Source organism: Zalophus californianus, chromosome 3 (genome assembly GCF_009762305.2).
Source record: "Zalophus californianus isolate mZalCal1 chromosome 3, mZalCal1.pri.v2, whole genome shotgun sequence".
NCBI classification, from domain to species: Eukaryota; Metazoa; Chordata; class Mammalia; order Carnivora; family Otariidae; genus Zalophus; species Zalophus californianus.
In genome coordinates, this window is record NC_045597.1 from 1,376,725 (window position 1) to 1,404,169 (window position 27,445).

Below are 27,445 nucleotides of genomic sequence, written 5' to 3' on the forward strand. Positions count from 1 at the left end.
TTAACAACATGTGTACATATATGCTCTTTATTCCTGAGGGGCTGTGGGGTCTCACAAAGTCTGGATTTCCTATAGAGGGGGCTCCTTCAGAGCAGATGGCCGTGTTGACTGTCCTCTGCACCTCTTCAGAGCCTCCCCGTTCCCTTCCACTTACTGGAGAGAGTTTCCTGCTTGGAGAGAGGAGATTTCCTTGAGAAATTCGATGCGCTCTGCTTGCTCCCATGAGCCTGCCTTTTGGACCCTCCCAGGGAGTCCTGCAGCCGCAGGAACTAGAGGATCGTGGAGCCAGCCTCCAGCGTCCCCGGTCTGTGGGCTGCAGTCTCAGGGGCTGTGGGGGCTGGACAGAGCTGCGGGAGGAGAAGGTCCTGGGCAGGGGTGGGGGGGGCGGGATGAGCTTGCACGACGGACATCACCCTGCAGACGCGCAGAGGATGGTAGCGGACAAGACGGAGGCCGGAGAGGTGAGGGCTGACGGGGCAGTGTTCCTTGCCGGAGGGAGAAGGGGCAGGTGTGGGCTCGGGTGAGGTTGGCAGTGAGCCAGGTGGGGGAGAGAACTGGCAGCACCTTGGGGAGAGCACGGGGCCGTGACCCACACAGAGGCAGTCACAGAGAGAGGAGGACGGGGTGGGGGAGCAGCCTGCACCCTTTAATGCCTCCCTGCCGCTGCCTTCTGCCCGCAGACCCAGTGGGGGCTCCTCCGAGCTCTGCTGGCTGGGCTGGGGGGGGCCTCCTGCCCTCGGGGGCACCCGCTGTGGACCCACTCCTGTGACGTCGGGCTCCTGGAGGTCAAGGACCTTGGTCCTTCCTGTCCATGCACTGCTGGGGCCCCAGCCCTGGCCCTCGAGGAGTGTCCGCTGCCCGTCCCCCAGACATCCAGGCCCAGGGCCAGCCTGCAGGGGCTTCATCAGGTGGAAAGGCCCTGCCTTAGACATTGGAGCCATTGGAGACTTTATTGTTCTCATGACAGGACTCTCCAGTCCCAGGGAACCGGGAGTTTGGAGAAGTCTCTCACGAAGTCTGCCTAAAGCAGCAGAAATTGGCTGGATGTCAGTACGTCGGTGAATTTGCAGTGAATGGAGCAAACACTAACCTCCCTTTCTACCTCCAATTATTGGGGGGAGTCCTGCTGGGGGGAGGTGCTGACCGGGGAGGGGGGCTGGGATTTCAAGGCCCCAGGGCTGGCTCTGGCCCCGCAGCGTCCAAGTGGCTCCTGGCTGTGCTTGGTGACAACTCTCACAACCGGGAGGTCTCTAGTGACGTGTCTGGGACTCCATCCTGGCTGGCATTTACACAAAGGGCAAGACGGCAGGCTGGCCGCATTGAGCATGATCGGGGGCTTGGAAGAACAGGCGACAAAGGAGGGGAGACCCAGAAGGGTCCCAACAGGCTGGAGCAGAGAGGTGACCTAACGGTGCCCTGGCATGTGGGCTCTGCGAGGGCAGGGCCGTCTGTGTCTGCAGTGTGAAATCCCGAGAACTCTGAATGGTGCCCGGCCCATGGTAGGTGCTCAGTGGGCACTAGGTGAAGGTGGGCGAAGCTGGCCGGGTTTAAATGTTTGGTCCTGGATCTACTTGGATCTACAAGGAGCCAATGCGTGTGGCTCAGCGGTCACATTTACAAATCCTTGCAAGTCTTCATGAACACTAGCTTGAAACTAGGGTGTGATGCGTCCCCAAAACCAGCCGGTCTTAGGGTGCACCACGGGGGTGTGGTAGGTAGAAGGCTGGAGGTGTTGATTTGAACCATCTATGTGACTACAGGGTCTACCTGGGAGTGGCTGGGAAGACAGGAGACGACTGGCCTGGAGAAGAGGCTCAGAGGTGTTCTGGAAAGTTCCAGGGAGAAGCATGGGGCCTGGACAGAAGCCACTAGGGGGAAATTTGTGGACCAACCTCAGTAACTAGGAAGTTGTCTTGAAAGGGCAGGGGGTCAGGGGATGGAGGTCAGGGGTGCCTGACCGCCATCAGGCAGGTCAGCCCCAGGTGTGGGGGTGTGGGGCTCAGCCCCAGGTGGAAGGCTGCCTGCAGTGAGGTTTGGGGACTTTCCTGGGCCTGGCCGCAAGGTGTATGACGGCAGCCCCACGCACCCAGGACGTGGTCCGTGACTCCTCGGATTTGGACTCGGGGGGGCCAGGAGTCCCGCACTGACAACACAGGAAAGCCCTTCGGGGGCTCCCTGCCGGTCTGCTCAGGGACTGAGTCACCTGCCCCTTCCAGAGAGCAGTTCCCTGGAGCAGACCGTTTACTTCTCTTCACAGCGGGGGACGTCCCAGCATAAGGAGCCACTTATCTATTATTCCAGTTTACCTGAAGTTTTTCCAATGTTTTGAAGGATTTTGTCCAGAATTGATAGCTTTTTATATTGCTCATTTTGTGAGTTCTTCTTTCCTGTGGAAAAAACAAGTACAATGATCACGATTTGATCGATCATGAACCGTGACCCCAAACATCTCTCCTTTGCAACTTCAGAGGCCTTCAGGGGGCCCAGAACCAAGAGTGTATGGCTTATGCTCTGGCACTGGGTGGAGACTTGCTTTCGTCATACTTTCTCTGTTTTCTCCTTACCCTCTGGGGATGCGCCTGCCTGGTTCCCCCTGTGGGTGATGCTCCTGGTCACTTGGATGCTGTCCTTGCATCTGGACACATATTTTGTAACACATCTCACTCCTCAAAAGGGCGAACCCCTACCCTTGCCCTGTCCAGGCCTTTTTACCAATATTGTGTGGGACTGGTCTTGCCATTGGGGAGAGGGACAGATTGTGGGTTCATGGGCTGGGTCCAGGGTGGACGCCGGCACCACAGAGTCGGGGTGGGAGAGGGCCCATGCAGAGCAGCACCCAGCCTCTGAGGCTCCCTTCCTCAGGATGCAGCCTTAACTGTGGCCCACAGGGTCTTCTCACCCCCTTCTCCTTCCTGACCTTCCCTACTTTCAAAGTGTATCAAGGAGACCCACCCCCCTGAAGTTCTCCCAAAACTCCATTTGAACACAGCCAGGAACACTTAAGAAAAATTTAACTTTAGCACATTTCTATTTGTCCAGCATATGAATCCTAAGTTGTTGCTGGCTGGTCTGCATCTCCCCTTGCTCTGCGGGTGTTTAGAAAAGAACAACCCCTTCTTTACCTATAAGCATCTAGCAGGTGCTCCGTAGGTATTTATTGAGCGAGTGAGTGAATCTTTTGTTGACGCTAACGCCAATAGGAAATTAATGATTATGGCATAAAATTACATGTGTCCCATGGGACACTTAGATGGTAATAGAACCTGAAGTGCAGGCACATTCTGGATGTCAGGAGTGGTGCTTTGGGTCATGAAGACTTTTCAGACATTCTGGAAACCACACAGGCTGTTGGTTATTCTGGCAACAAGACAGGGAAGCTCTCTGCAGAGTCTTCAAGCTGCTTTAGGCTTTTAAAATATTACTCCCAAGTTATTTTAAGGCAACAAATTCATATTTGTAAAAAGTATTATAAGCTCATGGTAGAATTTTAAAATTTGAAAAAGAAGGTCTGTGGAAAGTAAGGCCATTTCCAATACTTGACCGCTCATCTCCAGCTTTCTCCGGGAGGCCGAGATTGCCATCCGTTTCTGTGTCTTCCAGTGATAATCTATACCACAAAGATTGTTGCCAGCATCATCCTCTCCCTGAATGTTTCAAGCCACATTTACATTTTTTTAAGAGGAAATAGCTCAGGAAATTTTGGCAGACAATTCAGGCTGGCTGACTTATGGCAACATAGAATTCATCAATAAGTATAAAAATTTTTGCATCTTAATTTTGCTTATTTGTGGAGTATAATCTATAGCCTTTAGGATTCCACATATCATGGTAACATTTACAGGGTCCCTATGTAGGTGTGGTTCCATGTGAACATCAATGCACCTGATGGGGCTTGGGGGAAATGTTTACTTTCCATTTGTAGATGAGACCCCCGTGAGGCAAAGCAGCTTTGCCTGAGGTCACCGAGATGGTGTGAGGCCCGGCTGGGAAAGAATCCTTTCAGGCCGTCCTGAAGCTTCTGTCAGAGTTGAAGTGCAGGGCTTTTCATAGCTACAGGATTCCCAATGGAACCACATGGGTGAAAGTCCACTATCTGAACTTTCATGCATGGAAAAGATGGAGTAGCGAGGACCAGGTTTATGCTCCCAATTTAATTTAAAAACTAGGAAAAAAGATAGGAAACAATGATTGCCCATACATCAGACAACAGGCAGCAAGGGACATGATCCCTGAGAAGAGAAATTGACAAGAGGCTCCTCATGACTGCTCCCATTCCTGCCTGGAGAGTTTCGTCAGCATGACAAGTGAGGACATAGGCAGAGCCCTGTGGTCTCGCCAGGAGGAGATGGAAGTGGGAGAGGCCAAAACAGCTAGAGAGGTCAGAGAACTGGGAGACCTGCAGAGGGTTGTCTCAAGTCTCCAGCTGAGTACGGGTCAGTGAGAAGCCGTAGGAAGCCTGAGGATGGAAAAAGAACCCCCCAAAAGGGTGACAGAACAATTTCCAGAACTCACACAGGCCAGAAGCAGACAGCGTCCCCACTGGTACACATAAAAAGCCTCATTAGACACAAGGCATACTCAGAGTTCTGTTGCCTCAGTATCGGGGAATAGTCCCCTGAGAATAAGTACTGCTTGGTCTTAACTAACAAAGCTTAAATGAGAACCTCAAAAGGATCAACTCTTTCAAAGTTATTTAACTGGGTTCAAGAGCAAAGCTTGCTAGTATTTTTTTTTAAAGATTTTATTTATTTATTTGAGAGAGAGAGAATGAGAGAGAGAGAGCACGAGAGGGAAGAGGGTCAGAGGGAGAAGCAGACTCCCTGCTGAGCAGGGAGCCCGATGTGGGACTTGATCCCGGGACTCCAGGATCATGACCTGAGCTGAAGGCAGTCACTTAACCAACTGAGCCACCCAGGCGCCCGCTTGCTAGTATTTTTTAAAATACAACAATATGTAACACTCAACAAAGTGAAATTTATAGTATCTGGCATCCAAACAAAAATGACCAGGCATGAAAATAAGCAATAAAATATGATCTATAAAAAAAAGATCTATAATGAGAAGAATTAATCAATCAAAAGTGACCCAGAAATGACATAGATAATAGAATTAGAAGGCAGGGCTATTAAAGTTTATCATAACACCATATCCCATATGTTCAAGAAGCATAAATTCTCAGATTACATAAAAAAAGCAAGACCTAATTGTACACTGCCTACAAAAACCCACTTTAAATATAAAGCACAAGTAGGTTGAAAATAAAGTGATGGAAAAGATCACCCAGGCAAATGCTAATCAAAAGAAAGCTAGAGTGGCTATTTAAATTTTAGACAAACTGTCTTTAGGAGCAAAGAATATCACTAGGAATAAAGAGGGTCATTTCTTAATGTTAAAGCAGTAATTCATCAAGAAGATATAACAATTCCATATTTTTATGCATGCAGATGAAACGCAATGAAAGAGCTTCGAAGTACATGAAATGAACAGTGCTAAAGCCAAAAGATATGGTGCGCAAATCCACAGTTGTCATCTGAGATTTCAATTCTGCTTTCTTAATAGTTGAGTAAACAAGGAGACAGAAATTCAATAAAGATATAGAATGCTTGACCATGGTGGTTCACCTACTTGATCTAATTGACATTTATAAAACACTCCACAAATCAACAACATATACACATTCTTTTCAAGTGCACATGGAATACTTGCTAAAGTACGATATATTTGGGGCCATATGGAAAGTTTTTAAAAATGCATCAAAAACATCCAAGTCATATAATGTGTGTTTTCTGACCAAAACGGAATTGAATCATAAATCAATAACATAGTGGTATTGGAAAAGTCTCCAAATATTTGAAAATGAAATAGCACATCTCTAAATCGCCTACAGGTCAAAGCACAAATTTAAAAGTAGAGTTATAAAGCATTTTCAACTGAATGAAAATAAAAACGTAGCATAGTGAAATCTGTAGGATGAGTTTAAAGTAGAGCTAAGAGGAACTGAACGTTCATAATAAAAAAGAGGAAAAGTCTCAAATCTACAACCTAAGTATTCATGTTAACAAGTCATTTTAAAAAGGAGAGGAAAAAACCCTCAAAATAAACAGAGGAAAGAAAATAATAAAATTAAGAGAGGAAATGACTATGATAGAAAATAGAAAAATAATACAGAAAAATGAAACCAAAAGCCTGGTTCTCTGTGCAGTTCAATAAAATTGATAAACTACTAATTAGACCACTAGGGATAAAAAAAAAAGGGCAGAAATTACTGGTATCAAGAATGAGAGAGCTGACATCACTATAGTTCCTGCAAACATTAAAAAGTGTAATAAGAAACTATTATGAACAACTTTTACTCTTTAGATGAAATGAGCAAATTCCTCTAGACATGCACTACCAAAGCTCACTAAGGAAGATATAGAGACACTAAATAGCCCTTTATCTACAGAAGGAATAAAATATGTACTTAGAATCTTTCCACAAAGAAAATATAAGCCCTAATGTCTTCATTGGTAAATTCTATGAGACATTTTAGGAGGAGGCAATATCCATTTCATACAGACATATCTAGAAAACTGAAGAAAAGGGGACACTTCCCAACTCCTTCTGTGAAGCCATTACCTTGAAACCAAAACTAGACAAAAGCATCAGAGAAGAAAAAAACTATAGGCCAGCATCACTCATGAATATAGATGCAAAAATTCTTAACTAAATTTTTGCAAATTGAATCGAAAATATATAAAAAGGAAACTGTATCATGGGTTTATCTTGAAAATACAGGTCTGGTTCAACACTCAAAAATCAAGACACGTAATTCACCATATGAACAGAATAAACAAAAACCAACTGATCATTTCAATAGATCAGGGGTTGGCAAGCTATGGCTTATAGGCCAAATATGGATCAGCACTGGTTTCAGTAAATAAAGTCTTATTAGAATGTGGCCACACCCTTCTTTTATGTATTGTCTTTGGCTACTTCTGTGCTACAGTGGCAGAGGTAAGTAGTTGCAACAGGGAACCATATTGCCCTTAAGGACTAAAATATTTATTATCTGACTTTTTACAAAAAAGTTCTCTATGCCCACAATGGATACACCTAAGTTGGAAAGAATGTCTGTTCTTACCATTTGTATTTAACCTTCAACATTGTACTGGAGCTAGCGGAGTAAGGCAGGAAAAACGAATAGAAGGTGTAAGTATTGGAAAGGAAAAAAATCTATTCACGGATGATATGCTTCACTATGTAATCAATCCCCAGGAATCTACAGGAAAGCTTCCAGAACTGAAGATTGAGTGGAGCAAGGTGGAAGGGTGCAGAGTCTTGTACAAAACAATCACATTTCTATACACTAGAAATGAACAATTGGAAGTCAGAATTTTAAAAAGCAATATCATTTATGATAATGCCAAGACTATGAAATATTTGTGTATAAATCTAATAAAATATACGTAAGGTCTTCATGCTGAACCCTACAAAACACTGGTGAGAAAAATTGAAAGGGACCTAAATAAATGGTGTCATTCATATTTATTTGAGAGACAGAGAGCAAGCACTAGCGGGAGGAGGAGCAGGAAGGAGAGGGACAAGCAGACTCCCTGCTGAGTGGGGGGCCTGCCATGGAACTCAGTCCTAGGACTACGAGATCATGACCTGAGCTGAAGTCAGACCCTTCAAAGGACTGAGCTACCCAGGCGCCCCTGAATGGCGTCATTCATGAGTGTGGAAGGCTGAATACTGTTAAGAAGTCAGTGCCACCAAACCGATCTATAGATTTGTAGCAATCCCAACCGAAGTCCCAACAAAATTTTCTGCAGGAATTAACAAGCTGTTTTTAAAGACAAAGAGACCAGAATAACCTAATTGACTTTGGAAATCAGAACAAAGTGGGAGGATTCACACTACCTGATTTCAAATTTTGGTATCAATATATAGTGACCAAGACAATGTGCCATCTGAAGAAGAGTAGATCCTAGGTCAATGGAACGAAATTGATCCCAGAAATAGGCCCACATGTATAATAAGATCAACTGATTGTCAACATATGTGCAAAGGCAATTCAACAGGGAAAGATGAGTTTTTTCTTTTTTCAACAAATGGTGTTGGGACAACTGGACCTCAATTATGCAAGAAATCAAACCAAAACAAAATAATTCTGACCTTACACCATATATACAAATTAACTCAAAATGGATCATAGCCCTAAATGTAAAATCTACAACTTCAAAATTTCTAGAAAAGAACATAGAAAATGTTTGTGACTTTGAATTAGGCAAAGATTTCTTATATTTGATACCAAAAATGAAAATTGATCCATTGAGTTTGACTAATACTAAGAACTCCTGATCTTTGAAAGACACTGCTATGCAATGAGCCACAGACCGGCAGACAATCTTTCCAGTCACACATCTCACAAGGGACTCGTATCTGGAATATATAAATACCTCTCAAAACTCAAAAGTAAGAAAACACTCATGAAAATGGGCAAAATATTTGAAAAGACACTTGACCAAAAGAGATATTTGGATGGCAAATAATACATGAAAATATGCTCAACAGTATTAGTCATTGGGGAAATGCAGATTAACACTACAGTAAGTGTTGAGGAGGACCCAGGGCAGCTCTCACTCCGCTAACAGTTCCTTACGAGGTAAAACACAGCTGCCACACCTTTAGCTGTTTACCTAAACGAAGGAACACTTCATTCACCCAAAACCTCGTATGCAAATGTTTCCAGGGGCTTTATTTGTAATTCCCAAGCCTGGAAACAAGCCAGATGTCATTTGGCTGGTGCATGATGTGTAAGCCAGCGGCAGCCACCAGGGAACACTGCTCAGCCATGGAAAGAAAGGAACAGCGATGGGCAGATGTGCATGAGTCTCAAATGTGTTGTGCGAGTTGAGGAAACCAGACTCAAAAGTCTGCACGGTATACGTGGTATATGACGTTCTGGAAAAGGGAAAATGATAGAAACAGGTTACAAGTGAGTATATGCTAGGGCTGGAGGTGGTGGAAGGAGTGGAGTACAGAGAGCATGGAATTTTTGGGTGATGCACCTCTTCTGTGTCATGTTTGTGGTGCAAGTTATGTGAGTTTGTAATGAGGATGAATTTCACTATAGTGCACTGTATCTTACCAAAACACAGGACGTCTAGTAGGAAGGCCTAACGCGTCTTACGAATCAGGATCTGCCCCACGTTCTTACCTTGTCATCCAATTTACTCGTCCCAGCAACCCCACTGCTTTAGGCACTCTGACCCTGGCTTACAGACGATGAACTGTAGGTTCAGAGAGGGGAGGTCACTTACCTTAGCCAAGAAGAGGGGGAGCCAGGGTCTGACGGGCTCCTACCCTCTGCCTGCACTGTGTTCCACGTTCCCATGCCTCACAGAAACTTGTCCATTTGCACCCCCGTTAGCCCAGAAAGATGTCAGGAGGGTTAGCTAGATTCCCATCGGAAGATGACAAATACCAGTAAGAACCGGGGTTAAGATCAAGCCGAAAATGATCATGCATCAGGGAAAGGTCCTATTACATGATCAGTGGCATCCTACCACTTAGTAGCCTAAGAGAACTATTCCAGCCCAGGAAGAAGAGCCAGTGAGTTCCTGAGAGGTGCCCTGCTGTGAGGCCAGAATTTCACATTAGAGATTCATTCCTTGGAGCCTACTTTAAACCCTTTTTGACTCACAATCCCGAGGCGTGGCTCAGGAGGCCGGTGCCGTGTTCACTATAGGTTTATGTCTTTGGGGGAAGGCAGTGGTGGAGCTCAGCATACCCCTGAACAACGGGTCCAAAACACTTGGGGTGGCTCGGCGTGTGGAACAAAGGTGCACAGGCTCTGTGAGCCTGTCTGTGTGTCCATTTGGGGCGGAGGCTGGAGCTCAGGGAAGCCTGTCCGGGGGAGATGCCCCGCCTGCGGCAACAGGAGCAGCATGCACGTCTGCTCCTGGCGGAGCCTGGGTGTTGAGGGCCGAGCACAGAGAGGAGGGAAGCCCGAGGGGCGCCCCAGCTGCGCTGAGCCGCGGGGGCCCCTGAAAGGGCTGCAGGGACCGGTGTCGGACCATCTGTGACCGCACCGTCATTTCTAATGGCTCAGCCTAATCCGTTAGTCCTCAGGGAGGTGTTATAAATGACTCATTCCTTCCAATTTCGAAGCCCCCAAGTCCCCCAAACCACTGCTGGCCAGAGACAAAGACGATGACTGTTTTCCAAGGGGACCATTTGTCCACAAATAATATGGGTTGACTTCTAATGTAGTTTAGACGAAATCACTGCAAACTCTGGGGGTTTTGGACGACGGACAAGCAAAACTCCACTTTGTACTTAAGTCCGTGCTGAAGGGAAGAGAACATCAGGAAAACTGACTGCCCAAGAACCCTTGAGGGGAGATGATTTTATTTCTGTGAGCAGGAGAAAGTTCTAGATGAATCTGCCCACAAAGGCTGCGGATGGTCATGCCTGCTGGGGGCGCCAAGCTCTGCAGGGCTCCAGGGCTCCTGGTCCCCACGCCTGAGTCCCCACAGAGGCAGGAAGCGCTCCCTGCTGGCTTCTTAGATGGAAATCATTTCCTGCAGTGAACACCTGAAAGGTAAATCACCACCTCATTGTTCTCCCTGGCGACGTTTCCAGCACATTAACAGAGCAGGTGGGATCTGCCAAGCGAAAGACAAGAAGGGTGGAGGTAGGGGTGCTGGGCCGCCCACAGAGCCGGAAAAGCCAAGAACTAGTCAGCAGAGCTGGTCTTGACTGTTCTGGGCGGCTGTGGGAAACGGGCTGGCACAGGGTTCTCTAGGTGTCCTTGGAACGGGTGTGACTCCCAGCCGGCATCTGGAGCAGGCCCCGGGGCCCACTAGGGTGAGAACCTTGGTCTGCCGCCTCACAGCCCCCATCTGGGAAATGGGCTGACGCAGGGTTGCTGTGAGGGCCGAGGGGGTGCTTCAGAGGTGACAGTGCCGGGCACACCGCAAGCCCTCCCAGGGCAGCAGCATCACCGTTACCACAATGCTCATCACGGTCCCAGAGGAACAGTTACCTTCATGACGACGCTCTGTTGACAACTACACGCACTGTTCATCTGCTCACTTGCCGACTCTGCAAACATGAGTCAGTGGTGACTGGGAGCCAGATACAAGGGCCCGGGGGCACCGTGCATGAGGCTTCCTGGAGGGGCTCACAGTCCGGTGAATGTCACAACCCCCAGTGTGGCCACGGTCTGCCCCCTTCCACGGACGCATGCAGAGGAGTATGGGTAAGCACGAGGGGAGTGGACAAGAGAGCCTCCATTAGAACACGTGCGGCATCCCTGTGGGTTCCTCCGGGTCCTCCCAAGGAAGAATAGAAGTTACTGACTTGAAGAAACAGCTTTTCAGGCCAGAAGATCATCTTAGACAGGAAGCTCTCTTTCCCTCAGATGAGGCGTGTGTCTGCACATGGGTCTGTGCCTCCGCCCCTACATCATCATTGTCTAGTGACCGCCACACTGGACATCTTCCCACCGTCTGCTTGTTCTGTGGAGGGGGCTACGTTCGCATGGTTTCTGGGGAGAAAGTAGATCCGGTGGATGCTGGGTTCAGCAGTGACTCTGCTGAATGCCTGCTGTATGCATTACCGTGGGCCTGCACAGCACCTTCCAGAGCCTGCCTGTCCTGGGTCCTCCCTGCAGTGCTCTGGGCCTCGGCGGCGGGGAGGGGGGGGATGGCATTGCGGGGTTGCAGGCAGAGTGTCTGAATTCTGCGGAGGAGTCGTCCTCTGGGAGACGGCTGCTCTCTCACTGGCCGCAAAATCCGCTTCTCCAGATCAGGGAAGGCAGTGAGAGCGGCTTCCCACGCTGGCGGTCTGGGCTGCCACCCCTGGCTGGGAGCTTAAGATCCACACGTGACAGTGTCAGGCCCAGCCACAAGTCACCTACCCCCGCCCTCCTCCGTGCCTACACCCACACGCGGCCTGTGGGCAGCCATGGGGACCACTGGCTTGGGGGGCCCTTTCTCCTGCCATGAGGGGCTGAAGGGCCCCTGGAGGTAATGCCATCATGGTTGTGGGCAACACGGTGCTGGTTGAATTTCCTCCTGATTTCCCGTCCACAACAATGAAGCTCAGGGCAAAAACAGGTTCAGCCCACGAATGAGACATGGAATGCTCTTGCTGTTACAGCAGCTGGACAAAACTGAAGGCCCGTCAGTCTTGGCTCAGGAGTGGGAAGACTCTGGAAGGTCACTTCCCTGCCAGACCACAGCCTCTCACAGAAGAGCTCCCATGGTGGGTGTGAGATTCTAAGGGGCCCGGACACTGATCACTCAGAAGCAACCTTCTGGCAACCTGCCCCTGCTGCCCCTGTGGGACCCACATTCCCCTCCTTTCTCTGGCCAGTGCCGGGTAAGAGGGCCCGGACGACCATGACGGAAACAGTGTAGCAAAGAAGACAGGGCTCCTCTGAGCCTCCCACTATTTCTTAATTAAATTAAAATGGCAAAGTATTTACTGCTTTTTTAATGCAGTCCACATTCAGTGGGGAAACCCCGTGGCCTGTTTCCCAGGCACTGGCTTGTAGGTATCTGCTGCCCAGTGGGGTCATGGGTCACCCTAGAGGCCATGTGTTGGTGTCCTTTGGAAACAGGGTTGTTGCTGCTGTGACTAGTTAGAGGCAGTCACATTGGGAACAGGGTGGCCCTATTCCCATATGACTGGTGTCATTATGGACACAGAGATACACGCACAGGGAGGAGGCCACGTGATAACATGGCAGAGGTCAGGGAGAGTCTTCTATAAGCCAAGGAACCCCAAAGACCTTGGGGAAACTACCAGGAGCTGGGAGAGCATGGGAGACACACCTCACGGCCTCCAAGGGAACCAGCTGCTGCCCGTCATCTGGGACTCCTGCCCCCAGGACGGAGAGACAATCTGTTCCTGCGTCCCGCATTCCCACCGACATAAGAACCGAGCCCAGGTGCCCAGATGGATAGCGCACCTGGAGCCCGCTTGCCCTGCGGCGCGGCGAGGAGCCCCCGGCGGCGGGGAGGGAGTTGTCATGGCCTAGGTCTTTCTGTCTCGGGAAACACAAGTGCCATCAGCACGTGTGCTCTGCTTCCCCTTCTTGTGCCAACCCCGAAAGCTGATTTCATGGCCCACTCATGGTAGCAGTTTGAAAACCTCCCGCTTGAGGGAACCTCTTCCTTTGGAAAGGTGGTGCCAGCGCCCACGAAGGCGGTGGTTTCTCTCCAGATGCTCCCATTGCCTTGTCTCGTGTCTCCTCTCTGCCAGGCTCGTCTTGTGGTTCGCCTTCCACGAGCTCCTCTTTTTCCCACCTGCTCTTCCAGAGCTGGCTTCCTCCGGGCCGCCGTCTTCCTGGCCTGTTTCCCGCCGAGCCCAGGAGCACCGCGGGGCCAGGGGCTCAGCGGTTCGTCTGTGGGCCCAGAACCAGCGCCTCGTGCAACGCAGTGACTCTTGAATGGCCTTTCAGTTGCTCGTGAAGTTGTGAGAATGTCATGGAATTCTGCCTTTTCTCGGTGTTGATGAATCAACATTTTCTCCACACATATTCCCCAGCAGCATCTTTGCCGGTCTTGGGCTCAAATGAACCCCAAGGTTTCGGGGTCCCCTTCAGCTGTGACGCTTTGTTAATTCATCCAGAACCCACAGACACCTGCTCCGTGCAAAGTGTGGGGTGGCAAGGAGGACACGACATCCCCCTCAGGAGGCCATAGTCCATGGGGGAGGGGTCACAAAGGGCTCCTGTGACCAGTGGGGGGGGGAGCATGGAAGCAAACCAGCCTCGATTTCCCCAGGAAACCAATGCTCCCAGCTCCACCTTACATCTTCCCCTCATTTTTTAGGAGCCAAGTTGAATTGGGAACTGCCTTAACCCTTCTGTTTAGCTTTTTCTAAAATACTAGAAGGTCTGACTCAGGCTATAGCAGGAAGTGAGAGAAGCAAAGAAGTGATGCAGGCTCAGACTCAGTTTTCTCGACCCTTCCCTGGAGGGAGGCTTTGGACTTCACGATGCAGTTTCCTTTTAATTAAAAGGGCTGACAAAAGATCCAAGTATATATTGTATACCTACAGGGATACAGCTTAGTTATTTAAAAATGAAGAAATGGACAAAAATACAGCAGGTAAATTGAAATAATAAGAAAGCAGATCGTGGCAATCCTTATATCAGAGAAAGTAAAATCTAAGCCCCAAAGCATTAAACATGACAAAGAAGGGCTCTTTTTAATACTGAAAGCTAGAGTTCACAATGAAGAGATAATGCTTATGATAATCCACACACCAAACGTCACAAGAATCATGCTTGTAAAGGAAAAATCATGCTTGTACAAGAAATGCAAGGATACACACACAAAACACATTTATAGTGGGGGAATTTGCACACCATCCTAGTAAAAGAATCAGGGGAGAAAATAATAGGGAAGCAGAGGGGGAGCTCAACAACATTGTCGATAAGCAGACGTGATAAATACACACCAAGCACCCTTCCTATCCTGACAGCAGAAGACACATCTTCTCAAGGGCTTGTGTAATATTCATAAAAATTGATAATATGTCAGGTTGCAGAGAAAACATAAGTCAACCACAAAGTGGAACTATTAAAAACACTTCCTGATCATAGTATAATAAAAACTAGAAATTATTAACAGAAACAAAGAGAAAAGGTCCTACCACCTAAAAATTGGAAAACATTTTATTAGACAACTTTTGGGTAAAAAGGAAGTGCAAACTAAAATTTACAGAATTTCTGGAAAATAATGATATTTAAACACTATGTATGAGAATCTATGGGTTATGTTTAAAGGAGCAGAGCACCAACCACTTATTAGTAAAATGAAATAAATGAATTACTCAGCTCTAAAACTGGAAGACAGGCAACAAAGTGCACTATAAAAAAAGCATAAAAAAGGAAATATTAATGACAAAGGTAGAAATTAATAAAATGCAAAATGGAAATACAGTGAAGTTAGTTAATATGTCAATACCCTAGCTTTTGGGAAAAAAAAATAATAGACAAGCTACTAGTTTGCCTGATTAGAAAGAAAAAGAAAAAGCACATATTTATAAAATAAGAATGACAAGGAGGAAATAGCAGTGGGCACAAAGGAGATCTTTAAAATAATGAGTTGATTTAGAGACCTCCATGCAAATACATTTGAGAACACAGAAGAAATGGGCCGTTCTCTAGGGAAATGGAGTTTGCTAAAATTGACTCCATTTGATTAAGAGAGACTAAATGAATCGCTTTTCCTGGAAGAAACAGAAAAAGTTACTAAGGAACTACCCGAGAAAAAACAGCAGAAGGAGATGGTTTCACAGGGCATTTCTAACAGATCTGAAAAGACCAGATGGTTTCAGTGCTCTAAATCATCTAAGAGATTCAAACAGGAAGGGAAAACACTTAAATTCTTTATTGTGAATTAGGTATAGCATTGACATTTCAACCTGATAAAGAGTACAGAAAAAGTACAGACTAATATACACCCATGAACTGTATTTGGGTTCAAAAATACTAAATAAAACATTGAGGAGCAGAATCCAAAATAATCAACATGACCAAGTAAGATTTATTCTAGGAATGCAAGGTTGGCTCAATGTTGGAAAATCCATTCATGCACCATTCACATTACTAGGCCTAAAGAAAAAAAAAAATTTAGTATTGCCAAAGAATGAAAAAGACTGTGATAAAATGTAAAAAAATTGATGGATACTTTCTTCAGATGTTAAAATATGTATGCCTTTGTCCTAGGGCCAGAATCTTATTTATTAGCTAAACACTAGGGGTATTTTAGCTAAGATGGTGAACAAGGCACAGAAACCCACTAACTCTGCTACTTTTGACCATTATTCTTGAAATATGAGCCAATGCAATTAGATAAACCAATGAGATGCAAAAACATTGGTAAAGAAGAAGAAAATTCTATTTGTACCTGACAACACAGTATATTTGGAAAACCCTAAAGAATCAATGATAAACTGAACTGAGGCAGTAAAATGATTTAGTAAGACAGTAGAACAAGAAATTACCCTACAGAAATCAATAGCACTCACACCCACAAATAAAACAGGTAAAGCACATGGTGGTAGAACCGTTCTCATTCATAACCAGCAAGGCAGATGACTGGCCCGCCCTGGGTCTCCCCGGCACGTAGGCAGGGTGGTTACCAAGTAGCCTTTACAGCCCTTGGAAAGTCTGTGCTTACCGGCAGGAGAGAACTGTGATTCACCATAACCCTCAGGACCGGCAATTTGGTAACTCTCATCAATGCTGGGTTCTTTGATGATGAACATGGAAAAAACAGGTGGACATTGTTTTGATTACACACTTATGAAGGTTTTGTCTGATACTTTATTTTAAAACTTTAAGTTGAAATGCCAATATCATTTTCAAGTTTAATCTAAAAATGTGGTCTGGAAAGTTATCATGCAAGCATCATGTCAGATGTCATCTGACTATTAAGAATATGTATTTACTCGTTTGCTGACCCAGCCTCCCAGTTATGAGAATTTACGTGTCCAACAATAGGCAAACACATGCACACCAGGCTGTTCCTTGCAACATCATGTTTAACTGCAGAAACAATGTAAATAGAAGGAAGTAGAAAGACCACACGTGGGCAGGAGCCATATTTCCTTCTCTGTGACAGGCTGGAGCGGCTCTTGGCACAGAGTGTGCAGGGAACAGGGCAGAAGCTGGGAATTTACGGTGAGCACCTTCATCTAATGAGGGACGGAGATGTGAGTGTATGCTTATTTCCTCATTTGTGTCAAAGGGAACACAGGACTCTTGGGGTTGGTGCCCTGGGGATGCACGTCATGGTGGGCTGCTAGTAGTTTCCGGTATGTACCTTTTTCTATTGTGATGACTTTTAAAACCACGGTAATGCTCACATATTCAAATATAAATATCTAAAATCAACAGCACAAGGAGACCAAAAAAATATGCCAATAGTAGCAACGAGCTAAGAAAGATGTGCAGAGAATGGGCAGGAGGAAAGACCCACTCTAGGTGACTTTGCAAACTACATATTTTTGGAGAGAAAGAACTCCTCATAAACACCATTCTCCTGTTGGCAGATTTGATTTTTCCAGGGGTGCAGGGTAGCAAATTCTAAGCCTCTAGGACTAAGCAGTGCTTAAATTATTGTGGAAAATGGGAGCCATATTTTTAACAAAGAGTTGCAAAGGAGCAGGAAGGAGGCCTGGAGGAATCCTGTGATATTGGGTGGAATCAGATTATCAGCTTGAAGTCGTGGTTTTATGTAGAGAAAGAGAGTGGGCGACAGTTCGATATAATTCTGTATGTGTGTGTGTGTGTCTCTGTGTGCGCACGCCTGTGTGCATCTGTGTGTGCACACGCGTGTGTGTGTCTTTTTGTGTGTCTGCATGTGTACACGTGAGTGTGTTGGTGTTTCTCTGTGTGCATATGCCTGTGTGTCTGTGTGTGCGTGCCTCTGTGTGCGTATGTGCGCGCCCACATGTGTGTGTGCCTCTGTGGGCATTTGTGTGTGCACACATGTGTCTCTGTGTGCGCCTTTCTGTGAATCTGCGTGTACGCATGTGTGTGACTGTGCATCTCTATGTGCATCTGCACGTGCACACGTGTCTGTTTCTCTGTGTGCATCTGCGTGTGCACACGGGTGTGTCTGTGTGTCTCCATGTGTGTGCCTCTCTGTCTGCATGTGCACGTATCTGTGCCCCTCTGTGTGCACACGGGTGTGTGTCTGCATGTGCATGTGTCTCTGTGTGTGGTCACACATTTTCCAGCCCTGCCTGTGGAGGGAGGCTGGAAGCATTGGCATTCTCCTCGAGTCCGCCCGGCACCCATGTCTTCGTTTCTAAGTTCTGTCCTCTGGGAAAAGAAATCAGACTCCAGGGCTGGGGCAGGGAAAGGCCTAGAAGCCTAGAAGGCCTCACAGCGCCAGAAATTAGGGAGGTGTTCAAGAGGAGGGCGCATCAACAAGACAAAGAACCAAATGGAAGGAGCCCCCAGGGCAAATCTGGGGTGAGCCAAAGAGGCAGGAACAAAGGAATGAATGAGTAAATATAGGACAAGCTCTTCCTCAGGGCAAAAATCCCAATAAATAAACACAGAGGGAGAGAGAGAGGCAGAAAGTTGCCATTTGACAAGGTCCTGCCTCAGGGCCCAGCACCACACCTCGCAGGGCAGGTGTCCCATGAGCTGCACAGGTGACCTCTCTTCTGTGCAGTCTTCAGGGTAAAGGAAAGATCTGTCACCCCGCGGCACCCCTCGGAGCCTTGGCCAACTGGAATCCATGTCAGCCACCTCGGCTGTTGGAGGGACGCTTCTCCCCATTCCTGGGGGCCTCCCTGGCTGGCAGGGGGCACTGGCTCTCCCCACCCGCCCCTAGGAGGGGCACTGACCTCGCTGGATTTGGGAGGGGCGGGCAGTGTGGAGGCCCTTCCTCTGGGCGGCCCCCTGCTTGCAGGGACCTTCCTGCCTTCCTCCTCCAGGCCCTGCTTTCCCGGGGTCAGAGTCGTGGGCAGGGGTGGGCGGCTGGCGGTTCCTCGACAGAGCCGGAAATCTGCCCACGTCGGGTGGGGCTGCGTCCCTGTGCAGCCACACTTTCATCCTCCATGAGGGGGCTGTCCCCATCTGCCCCTGCCTGGCTTCCCCGTCCTCCCCACTGGGTCCTCCACGCAGGTAGGGGATTGGCGGGTTGCATTTACCGTTATTGAAAATTTTGTCCTCACTGCCAAGAGAGAACTGTGAATTATCTGGGAGTCCATGATAATTCTGAGGAGCACCAACTTGAAAATTCTCATCCAGGTTGGAATCTTTGATGAACAACATGGAAAAAATAAGGAAACAACTGTTTGATTACACACATACGGACATTGTGGTCCACACCGTAGTTTACGGAGTGCTAATGGAGTGTTCAAGTTCTACTGAAAATGTGCTTTGGAAAGTTAAAATGTAGGAGAGTCAGGCATCATCTGACCGCCTTGCACCCAGCCGTGTGGGCCTCGGCAGATGTTGGGTGATGCTAATCCTAGGCACTGGAATTTACATCTGGATGCACAATTTCCAGACAAGGCTGAACCGTCTTGCTGCTGACTGTGGTTCATGCGCTGCGTGTAGATTTCGGACACCCAGCCCTCCCCTTAGCCGGTGTCACCCAGACACTCAGCCTTGGTTCTCCACGAGCTGGTTCATGGGTCTATGTGCATTCTGAACACCATGAAGCTGCACTTTGGAAAAGCACGTTCTTTGTCTTTGCTCACTACCAACCAGGTGGCCTTGGATAAGTGCTTCAGACCCTAATTTTATCCCCCGTGGAATGGGGTCATGGTCACCGTCCACTCTCTCCAAGGCTTAGGTACGCGTCAGTGTGCTGGTAGTTGAAAGTTCCTATTTCCATGTGCCCCATTTTCCTGCGGTGGCTAAACCCCATTCGCAGCCTGAGCACAAGACCTTGCTTGCACGTGCACCCCAGAGACCAGCCCAAAATAGAGGGAACTCGTCTCTGCCCACCCGGGCTTGATCTCCTCGGTCTCGGGAAGGTTTAGAAATGGTTTGGGACAACTGTCTCTTTCACATTTCATTTGTTTTTGCCCCAGACATAGCTGGCCTTAAAGAAAGCAGAATGATGGGATTGTGTCTTCACCACCACAGACCCAGGAATATACACAATTATAAGTTTAAGAATGTATACTTGCTTTTTCCCATGAATAATTTTGTTGATATTGTTGATGCCATCCTTTGTTTTCCAGCCATTGATGATTTATTTGGATCCAGCATCTCTCGGACTAGAATTTCATCTTGGGAAAAGCACACAAGGACATGTTAAAGGCAGCGGTACAGGACCCATACCGTTTTGCTCTATGCGGACCTGAGGCGGTCTGTGAAGCAGGGACTAGAAACAGGGACTCGAGGAGCACCATGCCGACGGGATTTGGCTTCCTAGAGAACCTTGTCTGGGTGGGAGACCACTGCCTCCCTCAACAGTTTCTGAAACCTGAGACCATCCAGATACCCTGGACGAATAAGCACTGTCCCCCAAAGACACGATGCCAGAGGCCTGGCCCCAGGTGCAGTCACACTTCTCGCTGCCCCCGTCATTCCGTCTGCTCTGAGACTTTCCCCAGGCCGTCCCCGTGTGAGCACGGTGTCCTTCCTGATTTCTGCATGACGCAGCATTGCTTTCTCCCCTTGCGCCTTCCTGACCTCTCCCGGGAAGCTTTTAACAAAAGAGCACCGGACTTCGTGTCCGACAGAGGGGGCCCACGTTCTGGTTTTGCTCTCACTGGACCGTGATCCAGGCAGCTTCCTCCTGGAGCCTCAGTTTTCTCATCTGCAAAATGGGTCTGTGTTTATCTCCTTGGGCTTGTTAGGAGGTTCACATAAAGCAGTGTACATGGACAGCACTTAGCACGGTTGGGGACCATGATGGAGGCTAAATACAAAGGAAAAGGGGGCAGCAGCAAGTCACCCTATCTCTGCAGCCCAGCGGGCACCCTAACTGGCTGGTCCACGCACTGGGACTGGAGCCCATCCAGCAGGGTGACCACCTGCCCGGGTTTGCCCAGACTTTCCTGGTTCAGCAGGCAAGTGCCACATCCTGGGAGTCCTGAGGTCCTGGGCAAAGCACACGGCTGTCCACCGTGCCTCCGGGTCATGGGAGATACATGAGTTCAGGGGGAGAAGACCTCAAGTGCCACTGGAAACCAAGATTTGGCCGACATGCCCGGGGAAACGCTCTGTGCGGCTCTGCAGCTTTCCTCCTCAGCCGCTCTGTCCTCCTTCCTCTCCCCACAGACCCTGAACTTTGCCCTGGGGCCATGTGTGCATCCCAGCGGGGCAGGGCGTGCAAAGGGCTCCGAGACGAACGTCGCTTCTCCTGGCAAAGACAGCGCGTGCTTCAACCTCTACCCTTCCTTCTTCCTGCCCTGGGAGTGGCCACCATTCTGGGGCTTCAGACACCACCCGTGACCACAGGCGTGAGCTCAAGGGGTGGCCGGGCTGACCTCAGGGACGTGGCTGGACGTCACTGAGTGGCTGGTAACACAGCAGCGCAGCCCCTCGGTGTGGAGCCCCTGCGCTCTGGCTCTGTTCACGTGGCCAGGGGCATTCTTCGCTGCTGCCCTGCTCTGGTTACACCGGCTTCCACCTTGGGAAGACCTCGGCCGCTCTCCTGGGCCAGTTATAATGCAGAAGAAGACTCACAGTGTTAAGTCCCTAAAAATCATGGTGTCTAGTTAGATTTTGGGTCTCAGAGAAGTTATTCATGTGAATAACAAACATTTATTGAGCACTTACTGTGTACCAGAAACTGCCCAGGTGCCCGGAGGTCAAGGACGGCCCAGCCCTGGCCCCTAGTCTCTGTCCTGAGCAAACCGGCCATGTGTGAGGGGCAGGGCTCTACACGTGTGACCGTGCACTGCACCTTACAGAGCACCCACCAGGGGCTGAGGTCAAGGGGGCCCTGAGGCAGGCGGGGACCGGCAGGGGACAGGAGTCCGACTGAGCGGCACAAAGAAGTGGGTGCTGCTGGAACCAGTCCTCCTTGGGAAGGAGGCTGCAGTGGCTTCCTGGGGACACCAAGTACCATCAGCTGCGGACGTCCTGGGAGGTCCTCAAAGCAGGCGGTGACAGCCCCACTGCCGTGGACAGTGTCCGTCCTCAGGACCAAGAGGAGCCCACAGCCAGCGGACTTCACACCACTTCCAGAGCAGGAGGGGAGCAAGCCAAAACCTAACCTTTCAACAGCCTCCAGAAGCATTGTGCATCTGATTGTCCCAAAAACCTTCAGGGAGCCCGACAGGTTGTGCAAGTGAGAAAACTGTCTCCAGATCATGCCTAATTTCTTATGGTTACATTTTTCTTTTCTGGAAAATGAGATATTGAGTATACAAATGGGCAATGACCAGACCTACATAAAAAAAAAACCAGCCCACTGTGTCAGCCACAGACCAGCCCACACAGCCGGGCTGCCGTCGAGAAGTCACCCCTGCAGGAAGGTGATTCCAGCAGCAATCCTGGAAACCAGACACCCCCGGCCCCCCGGGGCCACCTGCCCCTGATGTTCTGAGTCCTGGGACCAACCAGAGAAAGCCCAGGGTGCTTCCCTGACCCATCCCACGGGACCTGCTTCTGGTTAGCTGCCCGGTGTCCCGGCCGGCGTCCACGTCACCCCCTGAGCCGTCTCCGGCTGGTGCCCATGTCAGCCGCCCCCCACCAGCTGTCCCTGTGCCACCCTGAGGTCTCCCCGCCCCACCTGCCCGGGTCTCTGCCACACGCACGTGACGGTGGCCTGGCCGACGGCCTGCTGCAGGGAGCTCTGAGTCCACAGCCCCTGCTGTTCTCACTTGGTGGACTTCGCGTGTCTCCAGAGACACGGATGTCTCCCTCTCACGGCTTCCCGCTCTCCACCCGGGAGAGGTGTGTGTGTGGGGGGGGGGGGGGGCTGGGGGGGCAGGAGCCTCGGTTCCCCTTCTGGGCTTTAGTTGATGAGCCCCCATAACGTCATCAGAAATCCCAGTGACTCTATGCTTTCTTTTTCCCAGGTAGTTGGGACCTTGGGTGGCCGGCCCACAGGAAGGAGTGGGTGCTGGGGACTAATCCTGCGGGTACCGAGACTGTCGGACCCGCCAGGAAACTTAGGAGTACCGGCCGCCACCTCTCCGACCGGGGGTGCTTCGCTCCTGCCCGGCCGGTTCCCGGGACTCGCGGTTGCCCTTCCAGGTCCGGCCCGGAGCTCAGTCTCCCTAACCCGAAGGTAGCGTTTGAAGGGTGTCTAACGCACACCTGCGCGGGGCAGAGTCCTCCATGTACCCGAGTTCTCTCCACGCCCTGACCACACACAGAGCCGATGTTACCATTTCATCTCACAGACAGGCTCTGCTGCAGGGACACAGGAAGGAACCTGTGGGCGTCAGAACCGCGTCTTCTGATTCTGAGACAGGATTGCTTAGGTGAGCGGCCGGTGGCCACCCCACAGTGAACTAGAACGTTCATTCATTCATTCCCTCGCTCATGTAATCTGCCGATCTACCTGTCTCTCTGTCTGTCCACCATCTCTCTGGCAGGCAGAAGGGATTTCCCAAGCCTCTGCTACACCGGACTTGGAAATGGGGCGAAGCCCAGGGTCCTGGCAAAGGCGCTGCTGGGAAGGGTCCACGTCACCCAGCAGGCAGGCACTGTCCTCAGAACTCTGCTCTCTGAGTTTCTAGGCCAGGAGGGCAGCCCAGCGTCATGCTCCCAGGCTCCTTCTCAGAGAGAAGGGAACCCCCAGTTCCCAGCCCCGAGCCCCCTCTCTCAGCTCAGAGGGCTTCTCTAGGCTTCACTTCTACGAAATGTAAGATGAGTGTTGGACCAGAATGGCAGGCTCTGTAGCTCTGGCCACATGGACACACGTGGATCGTATCTGGTCCAATGGAGATGTCCTCTGGTTGCAAAGTGCACACCAGATTTTGAAGACTGAGTGTGATAAAAGGCTGAAAATATCTCCTGAGTGCTTTTATGTTGTTACACACTGCAACAGTAACATCAAATAAAATGTGGTTAAATTAGTTTCACCTGTTTCTTCTAAAAAGATACAGCTACTAGAAAATTTAAAATGATATCTGTGGCTTGCATTGTATTTCTCTTGGACAGCCCTGTGAGCCTCCAGGTTCCCAGCACGGCAGGACTTCCGGGCAGGTCTCGATTCCGATTCTGGGCATTGCTAACGAGCTCCCGGTGACTCAGCCCTGCTGGCCCACGACCTCACATTCAGAAGGGATGTCCCAAGGCCCTTCTTTGGTCCAAAGGCCTAAAATTCTACTTCTTTCTTAACTTCTTGGGAGCTTGACTCTTCGGGTGTAAGCATTAAAGATAAGGGCCACAGGGAATGTGATTCTAGCCTCAAACTGAATTGCACCCCTCCACCTTGTGCAAGGAGCACCAGATTATCTGGGAAACACCCGCTGACAAGCACCCACCCTTCCAGATACAGACCGGATGCTGATATGAGGAGGTTCCTTACCAAATACTCCAGGCATATCCTCTTGACTTTTTGAACTGGGTGGCATTTCAGTGGTTGGACCTACGGGGGAAATAAATACCCTAATAGTTTAACAGTTCATGAATTTGCGCTGGCTTCTCTCTAAATAGTCTCCGTTTGGGGCGCCCACCAGCCTGCTGCGGGGGAGGGGTGCTGCCCGGGGTTCCCAGGACCGCGCTCGCATCTGGGAAGCGGCGAGCAGAGGGGCTGTGTTTGGAGTGATGCGCCCTGCCCCTGCGCTCGGACTCCTGCCCTCTTGGGCAGCGCTCCCTGGCGCCGTCCCTCACAGGGGAACAGACGTCCTGGCTCCCAGGAAGCCGCCCGTGCAGAGCTCCGAGGACAGCCAGCCAAGAGGGACACGCATGTCCTTGTGTAAAAAGCACATGGTCGCCTCCTCGCTGACTGGAGGCTTCGGGATAGGATTTGGGGAACGGGAGTGTGGAGTGCTGTTCCCCTTGGGGTTCCCCGGTGGGGAGGGGGTCCCAGACACACCGGCCACCGGCTCTCTCTCCCCCTCGTCAGCACAGCCACTCCAGGCGGTCTGTCTACAGGTAAGACGCGGGGTCTCATGGGGGAGTTGGCCGGGCCAGACGGCAGACTTCCGTGGGGTCCCTGGACGCCTGAGCTGCAGCCTTCCCAACAGCCTCGCTGGCCTGAACCCGCCGTGCTGGGGACCCAGCTGTGTGTGGTGACTGACGCGGGTTCCCGCGGCAGCAGCACCAGCCAGGGGCTCCCTGCCACTCTTCTGGCTCAGAGTGGGGCGGTCCTGGTCCCTGTCCTCGACTCGAGGTCCAGGTCGGCCTCTCGTCCAGCCCCCCGGCAGCCGCAGGCTCCCGGAGGGGAGAGGGCAGCCCCAGGACCGGCCGGGCAGGGCCACCGGCTGCAGAGCAAGGCGTCTGTAGACGCTCGGGTTCCAACAGTAAACCAATGACGACGCTGATTTTCAAATGGATTTAATGATGGACAATCTGCATACCAATGGACTCATCTGCGCGCAGAGGGCTTGGAACAATGCAGGAAATCTATGTAAAAAGGTCTGCGCTGAGATGACAATCGCTTCCCAGTGTGCTGACCTTCCGTAAACGAAGCAAACAAAAGTACAGTTCTCTCTGGATGAGGCATTAATGAGTCATTAAGAATGGGTACAGCTGCGTCTGCAAGCACTTTGTTAAAAATATTCTTTTCATTTTGTGTCTGTCCCGTAATTATAATGGAAGTATTGTGCGAGTCAGCCAGTAAGCGTGTGCAGAAAAATATTTATGTTTTATAATATGCGCACGGTTTTTAAAGTGCGTCAACTGCGGTTGCCGGGATGTGTTTCGCCTGTTGTCACCCCCGACTGACAGTCTCTGGGCTTAGAACCGCCAGACGCCGGAGTTACCAGGATCCCCTGGCCCCTCCGCCTCCGTATTTGCACAGTGCCCAACCTGGCCACCGGGAAGGGCTCCTGTGGACCTCGGCGGTTGTGCTCTGGTTAATTTGGGGCAAACGAGGCAAACCAGGCCCACGGCTGCCGCCCTCCATCTCTCCTCGGGGTCAGGCCGACCCGTGTGGCCGACGGCAGTGCTGTCCGTGCAGGCGGTAAGCCCCCGGAAGCGTGAACGGGGACTTCAACTACCTCCATTTTGACCTCAAACTTTCTAATTGATGAAGTGCTTCTTTCGGGCTTATCTCTTCACTCAGGCGAGAGACGGGGAGGGCCAAGCAACCTCGGATGGGAACCGACATTGCCCCTGAAGGGTAAGGCCGGCCCGCCCGGGACGGACCCCGAGACACCGACCCACCTGACCTTCCCGCCCACCTGCCCGCACCTGCCGGCCTCTGGCCCCCGTTTCCTCCTAGAAACCTGCGGGTGGTTTCGGCACTTGGGAGGTGCTAGCCCGCGGTCTTCCCGGCGTCGGCCTCACTGAGACCAGCTTTCCTGCGTCCCCCCCACCCCTCAGTCTCTGTGCCTGTGCATTTGTTCAGCGCGAGTGGCCACAGCTGGCCTGTGCGGGGCCCTGCGCCCCGGCTGCGAGCCGTAAGGAACCCCAGTGTTCGCTTTCAGGAAAGGATTTCGGCCCTTAACTGGTCTTCCGAGCCGGGGAAGAGGCCAGCGGTCCCCAGGGCTCCCCGTCTCGACAGGAGAGCGGGTCTGGGAGGGGCAGGCTGGCTGTGGCGGCCGCAGGAACGCTCCGTCCGTCCGCGCTGGGGGCCGGCCCCGGGGACGCGGGCTCGCGACAGTCGTGAGCAGGAAGGGCCGGCTGGGGGCACGCACGGTGCCATGGGCGACACTCGGCCCCCACGTGTCACACTGTCGTAGGCGCCTGGGAGCTCCGTTTCCTTAAGACAAGGAAGCTGGGGACGTTCGCGTCTTCCCTGACCGCCTGCCTTCTCACCCCGGCCCCGGACAGCTGGCCCGGCCCCTCGGGTCAGCGCGGGCACGGCGAGGCCGGGAGGGGGAGCGCTGTGCAGGGCCTGGGGCCAGCCCCCGCCTGCTCCCAGGAGAGCCGCACCAACCCCCTGGGGACCCCCCAGGGCCTGCATGTCCACCCGGGGAAGCTGGGGCTGGGGCACCGTCCCGGCCCATTTCCTTCCATCTTTGGGTACCCCCGAGGAAGGTGGACGAGGGGGGCAGGTCGCCTGAGCACGGAGCTTCCCGGCGGGAAGTGGGGGGTCACGGAGCACCCCCTTCCTGCCGCCCTGTGCCCTCACAGCCTGCGAGTCCTCGCCTCCCTGGGCTGCTCTGATCCTCCGCGCGGAAGGGGCCAGGACGAGAGTCGGAGCCAGGGGTGCGCGGGGGCCCGCTGGGGGTGATTGGAACTGTCCCCAGCGAGGGCCTCTGGGACCGCAGGGGACTGCATCCGGCCCGTGCCTGCGTGTTAAGGACGCTGGCATGTGGCGGAAAACCAGCTTCCCTTAGCAAGAAGAGGTGTGCGTGGAAAGACGGGGCCCACTGGACGCAGCTACTGCACTCCCAGGAGCAATGAGAGAGCGTGTCGCGCGAGGTGCGGGACCCCAGCGGTGTGCAGCTGACGCCCGGGGTGCGGGTTCTTTAAGCTCTGTTCCTCGACTTTGGGCGAGTGACACATTTTCCATAATAAAAGCGATTGCGTCCTATGGAGTTCTGGCTTAAAAAGGCTTCAAAGATAGAAAACGGTTCAGTGCACTCCATTCTCCCCCAGAAATAAATGATGAATTGGGTAAGTAGGGAAGGACCCGAGGGAGAAGCCATGGTGGCCGGATTCAGCCCCGGGGAGGCGAGTGTTTCTACCGCCTCGATAATCCACTTGTGACCGTACCTGAAGTCATATTGATCGGTTGGAGCTTGGTTTCATGCCAGCAAGACAGCAGCAGGACAAACAGGGTCACTCCTCTGTTCCCTGCCATGTTCCCTGCAGCTGAAGGAGGAAGACCTTCCCCTAAGGCCCTCAGCTTCTCCTGCTTTGGTCTCCAGGATACCGTGGAATGTCCAG

The 27,445-nt window shown here is 50.9% G+C and overlaps 1 protein-coding gene across 2 annotated transcripts; it reads right to left on the reverse strand.

Moving 5' to 3' along the window:
• On the reverse strand, positions 1-27,445 carry SPACA7 (sperm acrosome associated 7). 2 transcript variants are annotated; one of them, XM_035726867.1, is made up of 7 exons: positions 27,272-27,445; positions 23,973-24,032; positions 19,666-19,767; positions 18,676-18,783; positions 16,188-16,259; positions 2,307-2,387; positions 1-170 (listed from the first exon to the last, which is right to left on the reverse strand). In XM_035726867.1, the coding sequence occupies exons 1-7, from the start codon at positions 27,357-27,359 to the stop codon at positions 151-153; spliced, it is 531 nt and encodes a 176-aa protein (XP_035582760.1). In that variant the 5' UTR covers positions 27,360-27,445; the 3' UTR covers positions 1-150. The 2 variants fall into 2 exon arrangements, with proteins under 2 accessions (XP_035582760.1, XP_035582761.1); XM_035726868.1 differs by having other exon boundaries at positions 1-167; positions 27,272-27,444.

Excerpts from the sequence above, each read along its gene's own strand:
- SPACA7 (XM_035726867.1), bottom strand. The coding sequence starts at position 27,359 with ATGGCAGGGAACAGAGGAGTGACCCTGTTTGTCCTGCTGCTGTCTTGC. Across the intron at positions 24,033-27,271 it reads ACCGATCAATATGACTTCAG|GTCCAACCACTGAAATGCCA; the intron begins GTACGGTCACAA and ends TTTCCCCCGTAG. Across the intron at positions 2,388-16,187 it reads ATCACAGTTCTCTCCTGCCG|GAAAGAAGAACTCACAAAAT; the intron begins GTAAGCACAGAC and ends TTTTTTCCACAG.